The sequence below is a fragment of the Pongo abelii genome, chromosome X (assembly GCF_028885655.2).
Source record: "Pongo abelii isolate AG06213 chromosome X, NHGRI_mPonAbe1-v2.0_pri, whole genome shotgun sequence".
In the NCBI taxonomy this organism is placed as follows: domain Eukaryota; kingdom Metazoa; phylum Chordata; class Mammalia; order Primates; family Hominidae; genus Pongo; species Pongo abelii.
This window is the reverse complement of record NC_072008.2, coordinates 18,262,064-18,286,296: the sequence shown is the minus strand read 5'-3', so window position 1 is coordinate 18,286,296 and position 24,233 is coordinate 18,262,064. Positions and strand designations below refer to the sequence as shown.

At 39.6% G+C, this 24,233-nt stretch overlaps 1 protein-coding gene across 1 annotated transcript in view; it reads left to right on the top strand.

Annotated features, from left to right (window-relative positions):
* Nucleotides 1-23,943, top strand: part of BEND2 (BEN domain containing 2) — a 50,685-nt gene extending 26,742 nt beyond the window's left edge. The window contains exons 6-11 of the mRNA XM_009234629.3: nucleotides 3,819-3,926; nucleotides 14,273-14,413; nucleotides 17,154-17,354; nucleotides 18,831-18,952; nucleotides 20,665-20,893; nucleotides 23,714-23,943. Coding sequence (XP_009232904.2) covers nucleotides 3,819-3,926; nucleotides 14,273-14,413; nucleotides 17,154-17,354; nucleotides 18,831-18,952; nucleotides 20,665-20,893; nucleotides 23,714-23,943 — 1,031 coding nt within the window. The remainder of the gene's footprint in view (nucleotides 1-3,818; nucleotides 3,927-14,272; nucleotides 14,414-17,153; nucleotides 17,355-18,830; nucleotides 18,953-20,664; nucleotides 20,894-23,713) is intronic.
* The last annotated feature ends 290 nt before the right edge of the window (nucleotides 23,944-24,233 follow it).

The following is a 24,233-nucleotide window of genomic DNA, read 5'->3' as shown; positions in this document are numbered from 1 at the left end:
CACCACCACAGTCAAGGTAGAGATCATTTCTGTCAGCATGAGGCGCTGTTGTGTTACCTTTGATAACCACACCAACTCTCTCAGGTCACCCTTCCCTAACACTCCATGACCCATCCCTAACACCTGGCTTCCACTGATTTCTTCTCTTTCTCTATAATTTTATCTCTTTCAATTGTTGTATAAGTGGAATCATATTTGGAATTGGATTTTTTTTTTCACTCAGCTTAGAGACTCATCCAGGTTGTTTTTTCTATTAATAGTTTATTCCTATTGCTGAATAGTATTGCATGTCTGGATATACTATGTTTTGTTCAACCATTCACCTGCTGAGGGATGTCTGGTGGGTTTTTTGTGTTTTTATTTTATTTTTATTTTTTGTCTATTGGGTGTAAAGCCGCTATGAATCGTCATGTACACATTTTTGTATAAATGTAAGTTTTCATTTCTCAGTAGTTTCTTTCTTTCTATTGATGAATAGTTCCTTCCTTTCTATGGTACAGATAGGAACAGTTTTTTTTTTTTTTTAAATCATTCACCTATTGAAGGACATCTGGTTTTTTCTTTCAATTTTTGGATAATACAAGTAAAGCCACTTTGAACATTCATGTACTGTGTACTGGTTTTTGGGTAAATATAAGTTTTCATTTCTCTGTCATGAATGCCAAGAGAACAATTGCTGAGTCTTATGGTACTAGCATGTTTAGTTTTATAAGAAACTGCCAAACAGTTTCCTAGAGAGGATGTACTATTGTTTATTTCCAACAGCAGTGTATGAGTGATCCAGTTTCTCCACATCTGTATTTCTGATCTTTCCATCATTCTTTCTTCCTTCCTGATACGCCAAGATTTCTTCTCTTGTAGTATCTTTTCTGTTTGAAGGTTTTCGTATAGCCATTTTTTAAGGGTAAATCTGCGAGGGACAAATTCCTTTAATTTTCTGTTTTGTGGGGATGTTTTTATTTTCCCTTCTTTCCTGAGGGACAATTTCACCCAGTATAAAATTCATAGTTGAGAGTTCTTTTCTTTCAGTACTTGAAAGAATTGCAGAAATGCCAGAAACAGCAGGAACTAACGTAAAAAACAATACTCAGGCAGTGAATTACCCAACTTCATCAGGAAGGGGCCGTAGCCAAGGTAACGCCTCTTTATCGCTCTCCATTCCTCCCAAGTTTGGTAAGTTTGAAATGATACATGTTATTAGTAGCACTGTCTAATCTACATCCATCAATGTCCTTAATGTAAAACTAGTGGTAGGTTTTTTTAAACTAAACTTTTAATTTTGTGGTCATTTAAGACATACAGGTAGTTGTAAGAAATAATGCAGAGAAATACCCCTTCCACTTTACCTATTCCTCCCAACAATAATATCTTGCAAAACTGTAACAGAACATCACAACCAGAATATTGACATCGATATTATCCACACATCTTATTGACATTTCCCACTTAATTGTATTAATTTGTTTGTGTGCATTTAGTTCTACGTAGTTTTGTCACAAGTAGGTTTGATTCCCACCACTATGACCAAGATAGACATTTCCATGATTACCAAGATGTCTCATTTTACTCTTTTTCTTTTCTTTTCTTTTCTCTCTTTTTTTTTTTTTTGTGAGACAGAGTCTCAAAAATCTCTGTCTGTCACCCAGGCTGGAGTGCAGTGGTGCGGTCTTGGCTTACAGCAACCTCCACCTCCTGGGTTCAAGCGATTCTCGTGCCTCAGCCTCCCAAGTAGCTGGGATTACAGGCATGTGCCACCATGCCGAGCTAATTTTTGTATTTTTTGGTAGAGACGGGGTTTCACTGTGTTGGGCAGGCTGGTCTTGAACTCCTGGCCTCGAGTGATCTGCCCGCTTTGGCCTCCTAAAGTGCTGGGATTACAGGCATGAGCCACTGCACCCAACTCTGGCTGTTTTTTTTTTTTTTTTTTTTTTTTTTTAATTTTGGAGTTTTTGTAGAGATGGGGTTTCACCATGTTGGCCAGGCTGGCCTCCAACTCCTGGCACCAAGTGATCCACCTGCCTTGGCCTCCTAAAGTGCTGGGATTACAGGCGTGAGCCACCACGCCCGGCCCATCTTGCTCTTTTATAACCACACCTGCCTCAGCACATAATTCCCTGAACATTCATCTGACTGACTGGATGTATGAGTGGTCCTTAATTTTTATTGTGGACACTATTCCGTGGTATGGATGTTTCACAGTTGGCTTATTCATTCACCCATTGGAAGATATCTTGGCTGCTTCTAGTTTTTCACTATTACAAGTAAAGTTGCGATGACCACTGATGTACAGATTTTTGTATAAACATAAGTTTTGATTTCTCTTGGATAAATGTCCAAGAGTGCAAAGGCTTGGTTGTAGAGTAATTGCATGTTTAGTGTTATAAGAAACTGCCAAATGGTATTCCAGAGAGACTGTATCATTTTACATTCTCGCCAATTGTGTATGAATGATCCAGTTTCTCCACATGCATATTTCTTCTTCTTTCATTGTTTTTTCTTCCTTTTTGATGCTCCAGGATTTGCTTTTTCATCATTCTTTTCTGTTTGATGATTTTCCTTTAGCCATTCTTTAAATGTTTGTCAGTTAGTGACAAATACTTCAGTTTTCCCTCATGTGAGAATGTCTTTATCTTCTCTATATTTGAAGGATACTTTTGCCTGATATAGAATTCATGATTGAGATTTATTGTCTTTCAATATTTGAAATATTTTATTTATCGAAACATTGGGAAAAGCACGAACCAGCTCAGGAAAGAGGTCTGTGAAAACAAATTACGGACCTTTATTAGAAAACAACAGTCACCAGAATGTTTCTCATTATTTCACAGTGTCCCTTGCAATTTTGGTGAGTTTGAAATGATACTTGCTATATGTAGCACTATTTAATCTAGATTCATTAGCATCCGTAGTGCAAGATATTGGTAGTTTTTTCCAATTAAAGTTTTTATTTTCAGAAAACTTTAGCTACACATGCAGTTATAATAAATAATACAGAGAAATCTGTGTTTCCATTACCACTTTTCCCCAACAGTAACATCTTGCAAAACTATAAGAAATTATCACAAACAGGATGTTGACGTGATACCTTCTACAGATATTATTGAGATGTCCCCAGTTTTACTTGTATTTATTTGTGTGCATGTGTATGTGTGTGTTTTAGTTCAATTTTTATCATATGTTTAGGTTCATGTATCCTCTACCACAGGCAAGCCCCCAAATGGTTCCTTCTTTTTCATTGCTGAGTGCTATTCCATGGTGTAGATGTACCATGGTTTGTTTATCTTTTCAGGCATTGAAAGACATCTAGGTTGTTTCCTGGTTTTGGCTATTAGAAGTAAAGCTGCTATGAACACTCATATACCATATAGGTTTTGTGTGAACACAAGCTTTCATTTCTCTGAGATACTGCCCAAGAGTGCTGTTGCTGGGTCCTATGGTAATGGTATGTTTAGTTTTATAAGATACTGCCAAGTTGTTTTCCAGAGTGTCTGTACCATTTTCTACACCCACCAGCAACGTGTGAGTGACCTAGTTTCTCCACGCCCATATTTCTGCTCTTTCTGTTGTTCTTTCTTCCTTCGTGACGGTGCAAGATTCCTTCCTTCATCATATCCTTTCAGTTTGAAGATCTCCTTTAGTTGTTCTTTAAGGGTAAGTCAGCCAGTGACCGCTTTTTAAAGTTTTTCTTTGTCTGAGAATGCCTTTATTTTTCTTTTATTCCTGAAGGATAGTTTCACCTGATATAAAAAACATGGTTGAGATTTCTTGTCTTTCAGCACTATAAAATGTTTTACATATTGAAATGTTGTTCAAAACAGAATCTGGCCCACAAATGAGTTCTGAGACAATGAGTTACTCAACTGTAATGGAAAATAACTATGACCAAGATGATGCTTCAGCATCTGCCTGCCTCACTCCCGATTTTGGTGAGTTTGAAATGATATATGTTACAAGTAGCACTCTTTAATCTAGATTGAAAGAATACAGAGAGATCTTGTGTACCTTTACCCAGTTTCCCCCAATAGTACTATTTTACAAAAATATAGTAAAATATCACAACTAGGATTTTGACATTGATGCAATCACCAGATCTACTCAGATGTCCTCTGCTTTTCATGTATTCGTGTGAGAGTGTGTGTGTGTGTGTGTGTGTGAGAGAGAGAGAGAGAGAGAGAATATTCAGTTGTCTGGAATTTTATGACATCTACTTTCAGTCATAAATAAACCTAACTGTATCTAGTCATGATACAGACTGTCCCATGACTTCCAGGAACTCTCTTACTGACTTTTTATAACCATATCTACTCCTTCATGTCATTCCCTCCCTGGCCTCATCTTTATCCCATACAACTACTAGTGTGTTCTCCCTTTTTATAATTTTGTCATTGTAAGAATGGACTGATATACCACTGGACTGATAAATGGACTGATACACCATTTGATCTTTTGAGATTGCTTTTTTTCCACATAGCATAATTCCCTGGAGATTCATACAAGTTTTTGTGTATATCAGAAATTCCTTCCTGTTTATTGCTGAGTACTATTTCATGGTATGGATTTATCATGGTTTGTCACCCACTGAAGGACATCTAGATTGTTGTTTTTGGCTATTACAAGTAAAGCAGCTATGACAACCAGAGTACAGGTTTTTGTGTGAACATAACGTTTTTCATTTTTCTGTGATAAATGCCAAAGAGTGCAATTAACTGCTGGGTGGTATATTAATTGCATGTATAGTTTTATAAGAAACCGTCAACTATTTCCAGAGTGGCTGTGCCATTTTACATTCCCATCAGCAGTGTATGAGTGATTCAGTTTCTCTGCATTCTTACCAGCATTTGGTATGTTCGCTTTTTTTTTTTTTTTTTTTGAGATGGAGTCTTGGTCTGTCACCCAGGCTGGAGTGCAGTGGTGTGATCTCGGCTCACTGCAACCTCTGTCTCCTGGGTTCAAGCGATTTTCCTGCCTCAGCCTCCTGAGTAGCTGGGACTACAGGCATGTGCCACCATGCTCAGCTAATTTTTTTGTATTTTTTTAGTAGAGACGGGGTTTCACCATGTTAGCCAGGATGGTCTCGATCTCCTGACCTCATGATCTGCCCACCACTTAGCCATTCTGATAGGTATATGGTAATATTTCGTTGAGGGTTTAATATGCATTGGCCTTTTGAAATGATGTATGGCTCTTCGTGTGCTAATTTTCTATCTGCATATCCTCTTCTTTGAAATATCTATTCTTGTCTTATAGTAATGTTTGCTTTTTTTATGCTTACATTTTGAGAGTTACTTAATTGAAATGATCATACAATTTTTGTCCTTCAATTCTGTTCATATGACGTATCACATTGATTGATTTGTGTATGTTGAACCATACTTGAATCCCTGGGATAAATCCCACTTGGTCATGATGAATGATCGTTTTGAGACAGTCTCTGTCACCCAGACTGTAGTGCAGTGGCATGATCATGGCTCACTGCTGCCTCGACCCCCTCAGGCTCAAATGATCCTCCCAACTCAGCCTCCCAAGTAGCTGGGACTACAGGGATGGACAACCATGCCTGGCTAATTTTTAAATTTTTTTTGTAGAGACAAAGTCTTGTTGTATTGCCCAGGCTGGTCTCAATCTCCTGGGCTCAAGCAGTCTTCCCGCCTTGGCCTCCCAAAGTACTAGGATTGCAGGCATGAGACCCCATGGCCGTCCATGAATGATTTTTTTTTTTTTTTTTTTGAGATGGAGTCTCTTTCTGTCGCCCAGGCTGGAGTGCAGTGGCACAATCTTGGCCCACTGCAACCTCTGCCTGCCGGGTTCAGGTGATTCTACCTCAGCCAGCTGAGTAGCTGGGACTACAGGCGTGCGCCACCATGCCTGGCCAATTTTCTGTATTTTTAGTAGAGACGGGGTTTCACCATGCTGGCCAGGCTGGTCTCGAACTCCTGACCTCGTAATCCACCCGCCTCGGCCTCCCAAAGTGCTGGGATTACAGGTGTGAGCCACTGCACCCGGCTGATCTTTTTAATGTATTGTTGAATTCTATTTCCTAGTATTTTGTTGAGGGTTTTTGCATCAGTATTTATCAGATATATTGGCCTGTGGTTTTCTTTTTTTCATGTATCTTTGTATAGCTTTGGTATCAGGGTAATACTGACCTTGTATAATGAATTTTGAAGTATTCCTTCCTCCTCTATTTTTGGGAATAGTTTGAGTAGGATTGGTATTAATTCTTTAAATATTTGGTAGAATTCAGGAGTGAAGCCACTGGGTCTTGAGCTTTTCTTTACTGGGAGAATTCTATTATGGCTTCAATCTCACTACTTGTTATTTATCTGTTCAGGTTTTGGATTCCTTCACGGTTAAAACTTTGTAGGTGTTATGTGTCTAGGAATTTATACATTTCCTCTAGATTTTCCAGTTTGTTGGCATGCAGTTGCTCATGGTAGCCACTAATGATCCCTTTGAATTTCTGCGGTATCAGTTGTAATGTCTCCTTTTTAATCTCTGGTTTTATTTATTTGGATTTTGTCTCTTTTTCTTTTTCTTTTTTTTATTATACTTTAAGTTCTAGGGTACATGTGCACAACCAACAGACACATGAAAAAATGCTCATCATCACTGTCTCTTTTTCTTAGTTAGTCTGGCTTAAAGGTTTGCCAATTTTATCTGTCTTTTCAGAAAAGCAACCTTTTCTTTCATTTCATCTTTTGTATTGTTTTCTTCATTTTAAATTCTTTTGCTTCTGCTCTGATCTTTATTATTATTTTCTTCTACTAATTCTGGGTATGGTTTGCTCTTCCTTCCCTAGTTCTTTAAGATACATCATTAGGTTATTTATTTGAAGTTTTTCTTCTTTTTTGGTGTAGGCACTTATAGCTATAAATTTCTCTCTTACTACTGCTTTTGCTCTATCCCATAGGTTTTGGTATGTTGTGTTTCCATTACCATTTGTTTCAAGACTTTTTTTTTTCAATTTCCCTCTTAATTTCTTCATTGACCATTCATTTACCATTGCCCACTGATCATTTAAGAACATATTATTTAATTTTCATGTATAGTTTCCCAAATTCCTCATTACTGATTTCTGGCTTTATTCCATTGTAGTCAGAGAAGATGCTTGAAATTGAGTAATTTTCAATTCTTTTGAATATTTTCAGACTTACTTTGTGACTTAACATATGGTCAATCCTTGAGAATGATTCATGTGCTGAGAAGAAATATTAATAGGTATTTGCAGAACAGCTGCAGAATATACATTTAATATATCTGTGAAATGTTTATATCTATTAGATCCATTTGGTCTACAGTACAGATTAAATCTGATCTTTCTTTGTTAATATTCTGTCTGAATGATCTGTCCAATGATGAAAGTGAGGTGTTGAAGTCTCTGTCTATTAGTATTGTGGCCTATCTCTCTCTTTAGCTCTAATAACATTTGCTTTATATATGTGGGTGCACCAGTGTTGGGTGCATAGAGATTTACAATTGTTATATCCTTTTGCTGAATTGACCCCTTAATCATTATGTAATGGTTTCCTTTGTCTCTTCTTACAGTTTTTTGTCTTGAAATCTATTTTGTTTGATATAAGTACAGCTACTCCTACTCTTTTTTGGTTTCCATTGGCATGGAATATCTTTTTCCATCCCTTTATTTTCAGCGTATCTTTACAGGTGAAATGTGCTTCTTGTACACAACAGATCATTGTTTCTTGCTTTTTTATCCATTCAGCCACTCTATCTTTTGATTGGAGAGTTTAGTCCACTTACATTCAATTTTTTTTATTGGTAAGTTGGGACTTTTTCCTGCCATTTTGTTATTTGTTCTCTGGTTGTTTTTTGGTCTTCTCTTCCTCCCTTCTTTCCTTCCTTCCTGTCTTCCTTTTAGTGAAGGTAATTTTTTCTGGTGGCATGATTTAATTTCTTGTTTTATTTTTTGTGTGCCCATTGTATCTTTTTTTTTTTTTTTTTTTCCAGACAGGGTCTTGATCTGTTGCCCAGGCAGGAGTGCAGTGGTACGATCTTGGCTCACTGTACCCTTGACTTCCTAGGCTCAAGCGATCTTCCCACCTCAGCCTCCAAAGTAGCTTGGACTACAGGCACGTGCCCCATACCCGGATAACTTTTTGTATTTTTTGTAGTGATAGGGTTTCGCCATGTTTCCCAGGCTGAACTTTTCTTGAACTCCTAGGCTCAAGTGATCCTCCCACCTCGGCCTCCCAAAGTGCTGGAATTATAGGCATAAACCACCATGCCCAGCCCCATTGTATGTTGTTTGCTTTGAGGTTACCATGAGGTTTGCAAATACTGTCTTATAACCCATTATTGTAAACTAATGACAACTTAACACTGATTGCACAAACCAACCAACAAGCAAAAAGAAAACTAATGAAAACTCTACACTTTAACTTAATTTCCCCTTTTAACTTTTTGTTTTCTCTTTATGTCTTATTGCACTGTCTATGTCTTTTTTTTTTTTTTTTCTGACAGAGTTTCCCTCTTTTCACCCAGGTTGGAGTGCAATGGCGCGATCTCGGCTCACTGCAACCTCTGCCTCCCGGGTTCAAGCAATTCTCCTGCCCCAGCCTCCTGAGTAGCAGGGATTACTGGCACCCACCACCACACCTGGCTACTTTTTATATTTTTAATAGAGTTGGGATTTCACCATGTTGGCCAGGCTGGTCTCAAACTCCTGACCTCAGATGATCTGCCTGCCTCAGCCTCCCAAAATGCTGGGATTACAGGTGTCAACCACTGCACCCGGCCTGTACTGTCTGTGTCTTGAAAAGTTGTTGTAGTTATTATTTTTGATTGGGTCATCATTTAGTCTTTCTACTTAAGAGTATTTTACACAGCACAATTACAGTGTTATAATACTCTGTGTGTTGTTATTACCAGTAAGTTTTATACCTTCAGATTGTTTATTATTGGTAATTAATGTCTTTTTCTTTCAGATTGAAGAACTCTCTTTAGCATTTCTTATAGCATAGATCTGGTGTTGATGAAATCTGTCAGCTTTTGTTTGTCTGGGAAAGTCTTTATTTCTCCTTCATGTTTGAAGGATATTTTCACCAGATATACTATTCTAGGATAAAATTTTTTTCCTTCAGCACTTTAAATATGTCATGGAACTCTCTCCTGGCCTGTAAGATTTCCACTGAAAAGTCTGCTGCCCATTGTATTGGAGGTCTTTGTATGTTGTTTGTTTCTTTTCTCTTACTGCTTTTAGGATCCTTTTGTAATCCTTGCCCTTTGAGAGTTTGATTATTAAATGTCTTGAGGTAGTCTTCTTTGGGTGAAATCTGCTTGGTGTTCTATAACCTTGTACTTGGATATTCTTTCTCTAAGTTTGGAAAGTTGTCTGTTGTTATTATTATTATTATTATTATTATTATTGAGACAGAGTCTTGCTCTGTCACCTAGGCTGGAGTGCGGTGGCGTGATCTCAGCTCACTGCAACCTCCACCTCCCTGGTTCAAGTGATTCTCGTGCCTCAGCCTCCTAAGTAGCTGGGATTACAGGCACGCACCACCATGCCAGGCTAATTTTTTGTATTTTTAGTAGAAATGGGGGTTCGTCACGTTGCTCAGGCTGGTCTTGAACTCCTGAGCTCAGGCAGTCTGCCTGCCTTGGCCTCCCAAACTGTTGGGATTGCAGGCATGAGCCACTGCGCCCAGCCAATCTTTTTGAATAAGCTTTCTACCCCATCTTTATCTCGATGTCCTCTTTAAGGCCAGTAACTCTTAGATTTGCCTTTTTGAGGCTGTTTTCTGGATCTTGTAGACATGCTTCATTCTTTTTTCTTTTGTCTTTTTTGTATTTTCAAATAGCCTGTCTTCAAGCTTACTAATTCTTTCTTCTGCTTGATCAGTTCTGCTATTAAGAGACCCTGATGCAATTTTCAGTATGTCAACCGCATTTTTCAACTCCAGAATTTCTGCTTGATACTTTTTATTTCAATCTCTTTGTTAAATTTATCTGATAGAATTATGAATTCCTTCTTTGTGTTATCTTGAATTTCTTTGAGTTTCCTCAAAAGAGCTATTTTGAAATCTGTGTTGGAAAGGTCAGATATCTCTGTTTCTCTGGGATTGGTCCCTGGTGCCTTATTTCATTCGTTTGGCAAGGTCATTTTTTCCTGGATGGAGTTGATGCTTGTGGATGTTCGTCTGTCTGGGCATTGAAGAGTTAGATATTTATTGTTGTCTTTGCTGTCTGGGCTTACTTGTGCCATCCTTCTTGGAAGGCTTTCCAGGTATTCGAAGGGACTTGGGTGTTGTGATCTAAGTTTTTGGTCACTGAAGCCATATCTGCATCAGGGGACACCCCAAGCCCAGTAATGCAGTGGCTCTTGAAGACTTGTAGAGGTGCCGCCTTGGTGATCTTGGTTAAGATCCAGAAGAATTATCTGGATTACCAGGCAGAGACTCTTGTTCTTTTTTTGAGACGGAGCCTCACTCTGTTGCCCAGGCTGGAGTGCAGTGGTGTGATCTCAGCTCACTGCAATCTCCACCTCCCGGGCTCAAGCGATTCTCCTGCCTCAGCCTCCCAAGTAGCTGAGATTACAGGTGTGCATCACCATGCCCGGCTAATTTTTGTATTTTTAGTAGAGGTGGGGTTTCATCATGTTGGCCAGGCTGGTCTCAAACTCCTGACCTCAGGTGATCTGCCTGCCTCAGCCTCCCAAAGTGCTGGGATTACAGGAATGAGCCACTGCGCCTGGCCTCTTCCCTTACGTTCTCTCAAACAAAGGAGTCTCTCTCTATGGTGAACTGCCTGGAGCTGGGGGAGGGGCGACACAAACACCCCTGTGGCCACCACCACTGGGACTGTGCTGGGTCAGACCTGAAGCCAGCAGAGCCCTGAGTCTTGCCCAAGGCTCACTGTAACCGCTACCTGGCTACAACGTGTGTTTGCTCAAGGCCCTCAGCCTCTACAATCAGTAGGTGGTGAAGCCAGCCAGGCTTGTGTCCTTCCCTTCAGGGCGGTGAGTTACCCCTAGCCCTGGGCAGGTCCAGAGATGCCAATCAGAAACCAGGGCCTGGAGCTGGAGACCTCAGGAATCTACCTGGTGCTCTATTCTGCTGAGCTGGCACCCAAGCCACAAGACAAAGTCCTTCCCACTCTTCCCTCCCATTTCTACAAGCAGAGAAGTCTCTCCTTGTGGCCACCACTGTCACAGGCCCACAAGGGGTACCGCCAGGCCACCGCTGCTGTTCACTCAGCTTACGGTGAATGCTGCCAGGCCTGGGACTCACTCTTCAGGGCAGTGGGCTCCCCTCTGGCCCAGGGCAGGCCCAGAAATGCCATCTAAGAGCCAAGGCCTACAATCAGGGACCCCAAGAGCCCACTTTGTACCCTACCCCACTGTGGCCGAGCTGGGACGTAAGCTGATTTTGGATTTCTTATTAAGGTGCTTTTTTGTGTAGATAGTTGTTAAATTTGGTGTTCTTGAGAACAATCGGTGGAGGCTTCTATTTAGCCATCTAGCTCCCAAACTGTGTCCTGTGTATTTTAAAATTTCCTTGGAGACTTCTTTTTGACATGTGGATTATTTAGGAGTTTGCTGTTTAATTTCCAAGTGTTTATAGATTTTTCTCTTGTCTGTTATTGATTTCTAGTTTGGTTCCACTGTGGTCAGAAAATATACTCTATATGATTTCAATTCTTTTATATTTATTGAGGTTTTTTTCCTTTGGCTCAGGATGTGGTCTGTCTTGGTGAATGGTCCATAGGCATTTGAAAAAAAAAATGTGTATTTTGCTTTTATTAGATGGAATGTTCTATAATGAAAATCCTGTTGGTTGGTTGTGTGTTACTCAGGTCTTCTCTGTCCTTGCTGATGTTCTGTCTAATTGTTCTTTTTTTTTTTTCTTTTTTTGAGACAGAGTCTCGCTGTGTAACCCAGGCTGGAGTGCAGTGGCATGATCTTGGCTCACTGCAACCCCTGCCTCCTGGGTTCAAGTGATTCTCGCGCCTCAGCCTCCTGAGTAGCTGGAACTATAGGCGTGTGCTACCACACCTGGCTAATTTTTGTATTTTCACCATGTTGTGAAAATTTTTGTAATTTCACCATGTTGGCCAGGCTGGTCTCTAACTCCTGACCTCCAGATGATCTGCCCATCTCAGCCTCCCAAAGTGCTGGGATTACAGGCATGAGCCCCCCGTGCCTGGCCTCTGTAAGGTTGTTCTGTCAGTTGCTGTGAGGTGGGTGTTGAGGTCCTCAATATAATTGTGGATTTGTCTATTTTGCCTTTCTACTCTTTCAGTTTTTGCTTTATATATTTTAAGACACTTTTGATTGGTGTGAACATATTGAGGATCATTATATTTTCCTGGGGGTTAACCCTTTTATTGTTAGGTAGTGTTCTTATTTGTCTCTGGTAACTTTCTTTGCTCTGAAGTCTGTTTATTTTATCTGATATCAATATAGCCACTCTGCTTTCTTTTTTTTTGGATTAATATTTGCATGGTGCATTAGTCCACTTTCATACTGCTATAAAGAAGTACCTGAGACTGAGAAATTTATGAAGAAAAGATGTTTTTAATTGACTCAGAGTTCCACAGCCTTAACAGGAAGCATGACTGGGAGATCTCAGGAAACTTAAAGTCATGGCAGAAGGTGAAGGGGAAGCAAGCACCTTCTTCACATGGTGGCAGGAGAGACCAAAGGGGGAAGTGCCACACACTTTTAAACCATCAGATCTCATGAGAACTCACTCACTCTCATGAGACCAGCAAGGGGGAAATCTGCGCACATTATCCAGTCACCTCCCACCAGGCCCCTCCTCCAATTTGACATGAAGTTTAGGCAGGGATACAAATCCAAACCATATCACATGGTATATATTTTTCATTCTTTTACTTTTAACCTACTTGTGTTATTGAATTTGTAGAGTTTCTAATAAAGAGCATATAGTTGAGTCTTGTTTTTCTTTTCATTTACACTACCTGGCAATCGAGGGTCTTGTTTTTTATCTACTTGGTCAATTGCTGCCACTTAATTGGTATGTTTAGATCATTTACATTTAACATAATTATTGATACAGGGTTTAAGTCTTCCATTTTATTATTTTTCTGTTTATCTTCTGTTTCTGTTTCTCCTTTTCTTTTTCTTGCCTTCCTGTGAGTTACTTGAATATTTTAAGTATTCCATCTTGATTTGTTTGTTTTTGAGTATATTGATTTGTGCAGTTTTCCTAGTGGTTGCTCTGAGTGTTACTGTATACGTATGTGACTTATCACTGCCTGTTGGAATCAGCATTTTACCACTTGGAATGAAGTGTTGAAACTTTAATTCCACTTAGGTTTCTTTTTTCTCCCCACCTTTAAATATCATTGTTATAGGTATCAGATGGTGTTTTCATTTTTGTTTCAGTCATGCCATATGATTTAGAGAACTCATGATGGTTTTGTATTGCCTTTCTTTCTGCTCTTTCTCTTCTTCATTTTTATTGCTGAATAGTATTCTGTGGTATGGATTTACCACAGTTTCTTTAACCATTCACCTATTGAAGGACACTTGGATTGTTTTCAGGTTTTGGCTATCACAAATAAAGCTGCTGAGGATACTCATGTGAAGGTTTTCATGTCAACATGAGCTCTTATTTCTCTGGGATAAATACCTAAGAGTGATTTCCAGCAATTTCACTCTTAGGTGCTTAACCCTAAAAAAACCCTGCAATTAATTACTACATTTTAAATAATAATAATAATTACAATGATAGTAATTGTAATTACAAATGTAGTAATTGTTTTCCAGTGTGGCTGTTCCATTTCTCCACATGTATCTTTCTATTTTTTCTTCCTTTCTGATGTGCCACTGTTCCTTCTATCATCATAACCTTTCTGTTTGAAGATCTTCTTTTAGCCATTCTTTAAGAGTAGGTCTCCAGCATTTTGGGAGGCTGAGGCAGGCAGATCACTTGAGGTCAGGAGTTCAAGACCAGCCTGGCCAACATGGCGAAACCCCATGTCTATTAAAAATACAAAAATTAGCCAGTTATGGTGGTGGCTGCCTGTAATTCCAGCTACTCGGAAGGCTAAGGCATGAGAATTGCTTGAACCCAGTGGGCAGAGGTTATAGTAAGCCAAGATCATGCCATTGCACTCCAGCCTGGGCAACATAGTCTAAAAAAAGAAAGAAAGAAAGAAAAAAAAAGAGTAGGTCTGCTGGCAACAAATCTTTTTAGTTTTCTTTTGTCTGAGAGTGTATTTCCTTTCTGTACCTGAAAAACAGTTTTGCTGGATATAGAATTGTCAGTTGAGAGTTCTTTTCTTTCAGCACTGTTACCTCTGAATGTTTTGGTAAAAGTAGACACCAACACGGAAAACAGCCTCAACACAATGAATCACTCAACTTTATTAGACAGTGACAGTGGCCAGGATTCTTCCTCATCATCTGTCTGTATCCCTCCCAAGTATGGTGAGTTTGAAATAACACACATTATAAGTGGCACTATTTGAGCTACATTCTTCCACTTCCTTGATGCAAGACAGTGAAAGCTGTGTGTTTCCTATTTTGAGGACAGGTTTTAGGTGATATTCAGAACCATGACTAACGTTTATTGAGTGCATATTACGTGCAAGGCACTGTGCTAAACAATTAACATGCCTCTTCTCCACTTATACCCATAATGACTCCATGGTGTTGGCACTTTTATTATCCACATCCCCAAGGTCACAGAGCTGGTGAGTAGGACTTGAGCTCTGCCCCAGCTTTCTCTGACTTTAAAACTCATGTGTCTTTTTTCTTTTCGAAGTGGAGTCTTGCTTTATTGCCCAGGCTGGAGTGCAGTGGCATGATCTTGGCTCACTGCAACCTCCACCTCCCAGGTTCAAGCGATTCTTCTGCCTTAGCCTCCCAAGTAGCTGGAATTACAAGCACACACCACCACGCCCAGCTAGTTTTTGTATTTTTAGTAGAGATGAGGTTTGGCCATTTTGGCCAGGCTGTTCTCAAACTCCTAGCCTCAAGTGATCCATCTGCCTCGGCCTCCCAAAGTGCTAGGATTACAGGCATGAGCCACCGTAACTGGCCTAAAGCTCATGTTTCTTACCAGTCCACTGTACTGCCTGCCAAGCCACAGTGGCAGAGATGAGGGGACCCTAAGCTCTGTGGCTTCTAAGGGTAAGCCTTCCAAATATTTTATAGTCAGTTCATTTTTGTCTCAACTTCTAAGCAGCTTATCTCTTATTAATATCCTAGAACAGGGATCAGGAAACCTTTTCTGTGAAGGGCTAGATAGTATTGTCTGTCACAAATACCCACCTTTGCTGTTGTAAGATAAGAGCAGCCTCAGCCCATAGATGAATGAATAGGCGTGGCCATGGCCAGCACACCTTTCACACACATCGGTGGGGGGATGGGCCAGTGGACTGCAGTTTGTTGACTCCCTTCCTAGAGGAGAGCTTATTCCTTTAAATTATTTTGTTACTCAAACTAGAAGAAATTTCAAAAATTGTGGTCTCGGCTGGGCATGGTGGCTCAGGCTTGTTAATCCCAGCAATCTGGGAGGCCGAGGTGGGAAAATCGCTTGAGCCCAAGAGTTTGAGACCAGCATGGGCAACATAGCAAAACCCCATCTCTACAAAAAATACAAAAAATTAGCCAGGCGTGGTGGCATGTGCCTGTAATCCCAGCTACTTGGGAGGCTGAGGTGGGAGGATCACTTGAGCAGCCTGGAAGTTTGAGGCCATAGTGAGCCATGATCATGCCACTGTACTCCAGCCAAAAAAAAAAAAAAAACAACAGAAACAAAAGTTGATTCTCTGTACTGAAATGGGCAGTCTGATACATTGTTAGAAGTATACATTGGTACAGACTTTCTGAAAGATAGTTTGTAGAAAAATCCATAAAAACATTTTATGGCAGTTGACTGTAATCTCACTTTATCTGAAAGTATAATAAAAAATTACATTAAAATTTTGGTACAAGAATGTCCTTTACAGAATCATTGGGAAAAATTGGAAGCAAACAAACAAAAATAAATGATGATAGGGAATTAATCACTTGACTTCTGGTGTATCCACAGCATGTGAGGCAGTAAAGCCTAATGGTTGAGGGCATGAGCTCTCATGTCTGCCTGCTTGATTTCAAATCCCAGCTCTTACTAACCTTATGACCTTCAGCCACTTTCCTAACCTAAATACTAGTTTCTTCAGTTGTGAAGTGACAAAAATAATAGTGTCTACTTCATAGAATTGTGAGGATCAAATTGGACAATGCATTTAAAGCTCTTAACACAATGCCTGGGATGTAAGTACAACATAAATGTCACTTGTCAGGAAAATCATGATGACAGGAATGCAGATTAAAAAAAAAAAAAGATGAAAACAGAGAAATGCTCAAAATATAATGTTAACTGAAAAAGCAGGATTTAAACTATACTTAAAGTATGATTTCAATTTTGTCTTTTAAAAAAATAAATAGGAAAAAGAATGGAAGATATTAGTAGAAGATTCATGGTTTAGAGCAGTTAACTCATAAACAGACAGATTTTAAAACTGGTTCTGTAACTAGCAGTGTGACCTTTTCAAATAACTTATCTCCTTTGGGCCTCAGTCTCCTCATTTGGAAATAATGGGGTGGGAATAACGGGGTGGGAGTAATGAGAGAGTTGTTAGAATGATGAAACTGAGCTAGTGCATAGATGTAAAATATTTAGCACATGCCTGATATACAGGAACTACTGATAAATGCTAGCTATTTGAAAATTTTCTTAATGTCCCCACCAACGCTTTCAACATTGTCTTCAGGGAACATCTACTTGCCGAGTAGAATGGCTCTGAGTGTACTTTTAGAGCATGAAATGGAGCAGTGGGAACTCAGGGCAACATGTTTACATATGCACCTGCAGCCTAACAATGACATGTGTTCAAGCTAATGAACAGAGTAGTTCAATACAGCAAGCTCAAGACCAGTAGAAGTGAAGAATGTTGACAGTTTGGCAGATGGTGTCAAAGAGACCCATTTAAGGAAGAGGAAGAGAAGCATAGAAAAAAAATTCACCCAAGTAGAAATTCATGAATTAGAAATCAGTTTATCTGCATTTGCCTTATTTGAAGAAAAAGAAGAAAGAAATCAGTGTAATTCTCTTGTGTACTTTGAGGGTACCCTTGCATGACAAAACCAAGGATGTTCCTTTTTCTCTTTATTTTTAAAGGCTATCTTGGTGATCCAAAAAGAAATGTCAGAGTACTTAAAACTCATTTGCTGGCCGTACGAAATATGGCCAAACCTAAGCAAGCAGCCTGCTACTTGGTTCATATTTTGTTCTCCAAGGAAATCCTGATTAGCAGCTCAGTGGATATCCATTTGAAAGACAGCCAATCCCTCGACCCAAACAAAATGGCTGCATTGAGAGGTATGTGTACGTAAAGTGATAATGGAATCTTATTTTTAATCATCATTTGGTCATATAATGAATGTTATTGGCAGTTGAAGGAATAACAATAAGTCTGTGTAAATCTTAAAACTATTCATTTTTTCACCTGTCTGACCCTGATTTTACAACTTAATAATATATAATTGGTAAAAATTTCCAAAGAATAAAACTTGTCCATTGACTTGAATGGTTGAATAAGACAAGCCTCATCTATTATAGTTGTTTATGGTTAGTACTAAGTCAATTCTTTAGCCCTGAAACTTGCTACAAAAAAAAAAAAAAAAAAAAAAAAAAAGGAAAAAGCTTCCTCTGCCAAAAGGTGGTGGTGGGGGGGAGGTGCGGGGGGCAATAAAAGACTTGTCAGTGCTGGTGACTAGCAACACAGAAATAGAATTTTATGATTAGTCCTTTTTAGCCTCCTGCCTTCCTGCCTTCCAGACATGTCTATTGAGATCCTAGAACTCATGGGTACTAAGGATACCACAATGAATAAGTGTTTCTGCCTATGAGGAGCTCATAGTCTAGAAAGGGACATATTGATGGAAACAGATACATCCCAGTCCAGTGTGGTAGTGTTGGGGAAGCTCAGAGCAGCTGCTTTGAGGGAGTTGAGGAAGGCTTAGCTAAGGACAGGATGTTTGAGCTGGATTCTGAAGGACTCCTTCAGTAGGCAGAGGGAACAGGAGGATGTTCTAGGCAGAGGGAAGAGCTGGGGAAGATAGACAGGATGAGTGAGCCCCTGGTGTAATCATGTTTGCAGTAACACTATTTTCTCTTGATATGTTTCCTTTTAGTTCTGATTTATCCATTGGGTTATTAAATGGTCTGAGCACCCTGAAATAGTCAACATTTGGTTACACACTTAAAATTTTTTTTTCAGACACATGGTCTTGCTCTGTCGCCCAGGCTGGAGTGCAGTGGTTTGATCATAGCTCGGTGCAGCCTCGAACTCCTGGGCTCAAGCAATCCTTCCTGCCCAGCCTCCTGAGTAGCTAGGCCCACAGGTGCATGCCACCATACCCAGCTAAGTTTTGTATTTTTTATAGAAATGGGGTCTCACTTTGCTGCCCAAGCTGTTCTCAAACTCCTGATCTCAAGCGATCCTCCTGCCTCGACCTCCCAAAACACTGGGGTTACAGACATGAGCCACTGTGCCTGGCCTACACACTTTTTTTTTTTTTTGAGCACCAAGAGCTCAATATTAGCTTCCTATGTCAGTATTTTAGGGGATCTCATGGTAGGGGAAATAATTCAGCAAAGCATCCTCATTGGGTGGAATTTCTAAACTCTCAGAAAGAATAAGAGAAAAGGATGAGAAGTAGAAAGAGAAAAAGTCACCAGAGTGCTCACCATTACACAATGGAACCATCTAAAAGTCAGTGTTTAAAGAAAAAAATTTTTCATTAGTTTGTTAATTTTTTTCTAATTTTCGTGAATACTTTCTGCTGTTTGCAGAATATCTGGCAACAACTTTTCCCACCTGTGATTTGCATGAACATGGAAAAGACTGGCGGGACTGTATTTCTGGTATCAATTCTATGATCTACTGTTTATGTTCTGAAGGCAAGAGTACTCCAGTAAGTTATTTTTCATCTAAATATGGTAACTGTTACCTGAGTTTGTACTGTGTACAGTTTCAGAACTGATAGCATGAGGCACAGGCTCTTTGGGCCATGTGCTAAAATTCTCATTAACTTAACTTAGGGGGCATGGGATGTTCTTTCAAAAGCACACTGCACGTTTATTTTACTTTTTTGATATTTATGCTCTATAAAAATATCCTAAAGATAAATAAAATAAAGTGCTATAATTAGTATATTTGAAGCCAAGGATAATACTAGGAAAACAGTTTCAGCTACAAAGATATTTGGCAAATCTTTTTCAGTATCTCACCGAGCAACACAAAAATGAGCCAGCTGTGTGCTCCTTGGCTGTTTCAGTGGTAGCTGAGGAGGTGCAGGGGAAAATGCAGGCACTTCATTACTTGTTCACTTTTAGTGATGATGGAACTTGTGAAATAAACGCATGTCATGACGTTAAACGATTACAGATATTTTACACTCCGTATAGTTATGTGGTAACAGAAATCTAGTTTCTCTTTCCTCCAGTCTATCTTCAAAGTACATTAGAGATTTTTGTTTGTTTTACCACAACCGGGCCATTAGGGAAGAGTGTCATATCTGTTGTCTTCTGATGAAACATGTATCTTAATGACAATTCCTAATTTCCACCAACTCCCTTTTCTTCTGGCCATGTCTAGTCGCTCCTGTGTCTCTAGAGTAAGTTTATGGAAACAATTTGCCAAGAATATTTGTAGCTGAGCGTATGTTTTCCTGGTGAACGGGTTGATTTCAGTGATAGCTCAAGCACCATCTGCCTGAAACCAAATCTGCTTATTTTTAACTTTCCGTTTTATAGCCTTCAAAAATTGCACCCTAAACAATTTGAATGTAAAATTAAGACACTGCCTGGAAAATGGTAATTTGCATATTTGCTTAGGTGTCAGAAGAGAAGCAGTGTCTGCCAAGTGCCTGCTGTGTGCTTGACTAGGAATGGGACAGGTCCTTGCCACTCAGAGTAGGTCCACAGCCCAGCAGCAGCGGACCACTGGCAAGCTTGTGAAAAATGCAGGGTCCTGATTCAGAGTCAAAATTTGCATTTTAGCAAGACCCTCCCCAACCCCCGTCCCCAATGTGATTTGTGTGCACACTAAAGTTCAAGAAGCACTAACCCAGAGCAGTGGTTGTCAACCCTGGGTGCATATTAGACTCACACGAGACACTTTTAAAAATAGTTACTAACACCTGAGCTCCCCACTCCCACCACCAGAGATTCTGGCTGAATTCGCCTAGGGTGGGGCCCAGCACAATCATTTGTTTTTAAGATCCTGAAGGTCGTTCAAATGGGCAGCCAGACTTGAGCGCCACTAGGGAAAAAGAATACAAACAAAACATGAGAAACAAAAAGTGGTCATCCCCAAGAAACTCACTGCTTTATTTGTGAAGTGTTTATTATGCGCCTAATTTGTACCAGCAGTTCTCATTTAGTTCCTTACACAGAGCTACAAAATCCTCCAAGGAGCAGCAGGTCATGACAGCTTGCGGAAGAAGCCACCCCTTTCCTTCTTTCCAGATAGTATTGCGACACACAGTATTCCTATGGCTTCAGCCCACCTTTTAAAGAGTCAGTTGCTTCCCTAGCAACCTGGGGGGCCTGATAGTTGGTAGAGCACAGACATATTTTCTTGCTGTGGGACTTTGTTTACGGATATGGTTTTGTGTTTCAACAGAAAACTGTTCGCAAAAATAAAAAACGTACCAACCCTGTTGCACCGGCATCTGCAGATAGAAATGATCAAAGGGGCAGAGATGGTGGTGAAGGCAGTTCTTGGATGTTTCAGTCAATGAATAACTCCAAAATGAGAGAAAAGGGGAACTTGCAGCCAAACAGTAATGCTATCCCTGAAGGAATGCGAGAACCTTCCACTGATAATCCAGAGGAACCTGGTGAAGCATGGAGTGAGTTTTTTAAAAACTTATATTTAAATAAGTTCTCTTGCTGATAAATGTTGAATCTGAGTGATGCATTTATGGGGTTCATTGTACTATTCTCTCTACTTTTATGTGTGTTTGAGAAATTTCATCAGAAAGTGAAATAATTTAATGTCTTTTATTAATGAGTTAATGAAATATATAGACACATGGTTCTAAGACTGTTATTTTTCTTATGGAAAGCAGCTCTTTGCTGACTCACTGGACTGTGTGAGTTCTGATAAGGCACTGTCCTCCGTGGTGAAGGGGAGGGGCTGCAGCTGAGATGCACTTCTTGTTCTCTGTGTGCCTGGCATATTGCAGGTGCGCAGTAGGATTTTTGGCACGAATTCGTGAATCTCATCTCTCAGAACATTGTGCTCCTGCTGCTAAACTGCTGAAGGCGCCTCCTGCTTTGATGGGTGTCAAGTGGCAGTGGTTCAGTAGTGACTGTGCCACCTGCCACTTGTGCTTCCCAATGCATCCTCCCCGGGCGCTGGGCTTTAGCATCACCCATACCGATGAGTGACATCTGAAGTAGCAAAACTTTATTCTGTCTGTACCCTGCTCCCATGTTAACCCTAAGTAGAATACTACCGGGGATCCTTTTCAAATGAAATTATTGACATGATATAGCTTTATTTCTTCCATTATAAAAGTAATCTAACTACTGTATTTGTTAAGATTGTACACTACAGACACAGACTGGATAGATTAAACAACACAAGTCACCAGTTGAATACCTCCTGTATTCAAAGAAGCAAAGAACCGAGCGAGAGCCTCAGGCAGGCAGGAGCTAGAGCAGCCCCAAGACTGTGAGAACTTGGGCCACATATCTCTAACCCTGACTCAGCTATAACGAGGGGACAGGGTGACTAAGCCCACTGTGAGCCAAGCAGTCACTGCAGTGTGTGTGGAGTCTGTTATGCCATTTTATTTTAAAAATTGGAAAATATTTTTAAGAGGGGGAAAAAGCTCCCACAATCAAAATACTTTAAAAAACTATTGTGGGCATTTTCATTTTCCTCCAGTTTTTTTTTTTCCTGTGAACATTTTGAAACATTATGATTCCCATATAATTACTCTCCTTCTCTAATATTATAATATGTATCTATTTTTCCTCAAGAATCTACAGTCTTCATAATCATTGCTCTTAATAGGATTATAGCATTCCATTAATTAAGTGCACCCCAATTTATTTAATTGCCTCCTACTTTGTTTCTTTTTGTTGTTGTTGTCATTTTGGTTTGAGGGTTTTTTGGAAGGGGATTATAAATCAGTCTGCAAAAAAACCATCTTCATTCAGATAGTTTTTTTTTCTTTTTGAGATGGAGTCTCGCTCTGTCACCCAGGCTGGAGTGCAGTGGCACAATCTCGGCTCACTGCAACCTCCACCTCCCAAGTTCAAGTGATTCTCCTGCCTCAGCCTCCTGATTAGCTGGGACTACAGATGTGTGCCACCATACCCGGCTAATTTTTTTGTATTTTTAGTAGAGACAGGGTTTCACCATGTTGGCCAGGCTGATCTTGAACTCCTGACCTCAGGTGATCCACCTGCCTCAGCCTCCCAAACTGCTGGATTACAGGTGTGAGCCACTGCACCGGCCCATTCAGATAGATTTTTCCATACTTTGGATTATTAGGTTAGGTTCTTAGAAATTGAATTACCAGGTTAAAGAGTATTAACCTTTTTTCCCGACCCTTGATAAATATTACTAGGTAAATCTCCCAGAGTTAAGTCTTTGGACCCATTAAATGTGTTTCTAAATAATCTCTCCTGCTAAATGTTGAATCTGGGTGATTCAACAGTTTTTATTGCCACCCATTAAATGATGGATGTTCTAAGATGAAGCATATACTTACTGACTTATAATAATTATATTTTTCTAGTATATTTAACAAATAATTATTATATGTAAAATATAATATTTTTCAAATATAGTTAATTTGAATCAACTATGGACTGAAGAGAGATGATGATGATTAAGCTGTAGAGTTGAGAAATGAAGTCTTAAAACTTATTTTTCATTTCAAATAAGAGATCTAAGATACAATATGTAAAGTGAACCAGCAGTGTGTTGATTTAAAATGAATTTAATACTAAATAGAAAACCTACATTTTAAAAATTATAAGTATTTCAGGAGGAATCATGGAGCTTATTTTTTGAAAAAGTCCTTCTTGTAAGTAGGGAAACAATGCATTAAATTACTTAGAATTTGTTACTAAATGTAATTTTAAAACTTCTTGTATCCTAAAAGGTAACAGTATATTAAATCTTCCTGTTGAACCATGGTAGCATGTGTAATCACAGTGATTTCTACCTCATTTCTCATGCTGTCTCATAATCCACTAAAAACGTAAGGCTTTAGGCTGGGCACGATGGCTTATACCTGTAATCCCAGCACTTTGGGAGGCCGAGGCAGGAGGATCATTTGAACCTGGAAGTTTGAGACCAGCCTGGGGAACAAAGTGAGACCCTGTCTCTACAAAAGATACAAAAAATTAGCTGGGTGTGGTGGGGTGGGCCTATAGTCCCAGCTACTTGAGTGGCTAAGCTAAGAGGATTACTCAAGCCCTGGGAGGCTGGGGCTGCAGTGAGCCATGATTGTGCTACTGCATTCCAGCCTAGGAGACAAAGCAAGACTCTGTCTTTAAAATAAATAAAAATGTAAGGCCTTAAATTTTTTAACCTCTCAAATTCTTGAATCTAACAATTCAGAAAAATCAACGTTTCTGTTTCAGCTTTTAAAAAATAATGCAATCTAACATCTGCTATGAAAATTGACATCTTTCTCTTTTGCTTCTAGGCTATTTTGGAAGACCATGGAGAAATATACGAATGCCATATTCAGTACTGACTTTGGCAAAAACTAAGTCTTGTGCAAGCATGTCGGCTAGATACCTTATTCGAAAACTCTTCACAAAAGATGTCCTGATCCAAAGTAACGTCTATGGCAATCTGAAGCATGGCCTGTATGCCCTTGACCCCAATAAGATTAGTGCTCTCCGAGGTTTGTTACACGTAGAGTATGTATGAATAAATAAAAGCCAATTGTGTTTGAGAGAAGGGTAGAAAGAAGAATCCATTCAGGTTGTGTTTGTTCTGGGGAGAATGGAACTTAGTAATTACTGAGTCCCTCATTAGAGTACAGCAAGGAGCAAGATCATGAATTGTATTTCTCTCTGCATTTGGGTTCTTAGGGCTAATTGCTCTGCCTTGAATGGCTTTACTAGAACAGGAAAGGGGTTATTGACTATGGCTCCCTGCTATGGACTGCCAGGGGTATGGAAACTCAAAACACCTTCATTGACTGAGGAGCAAGGTCA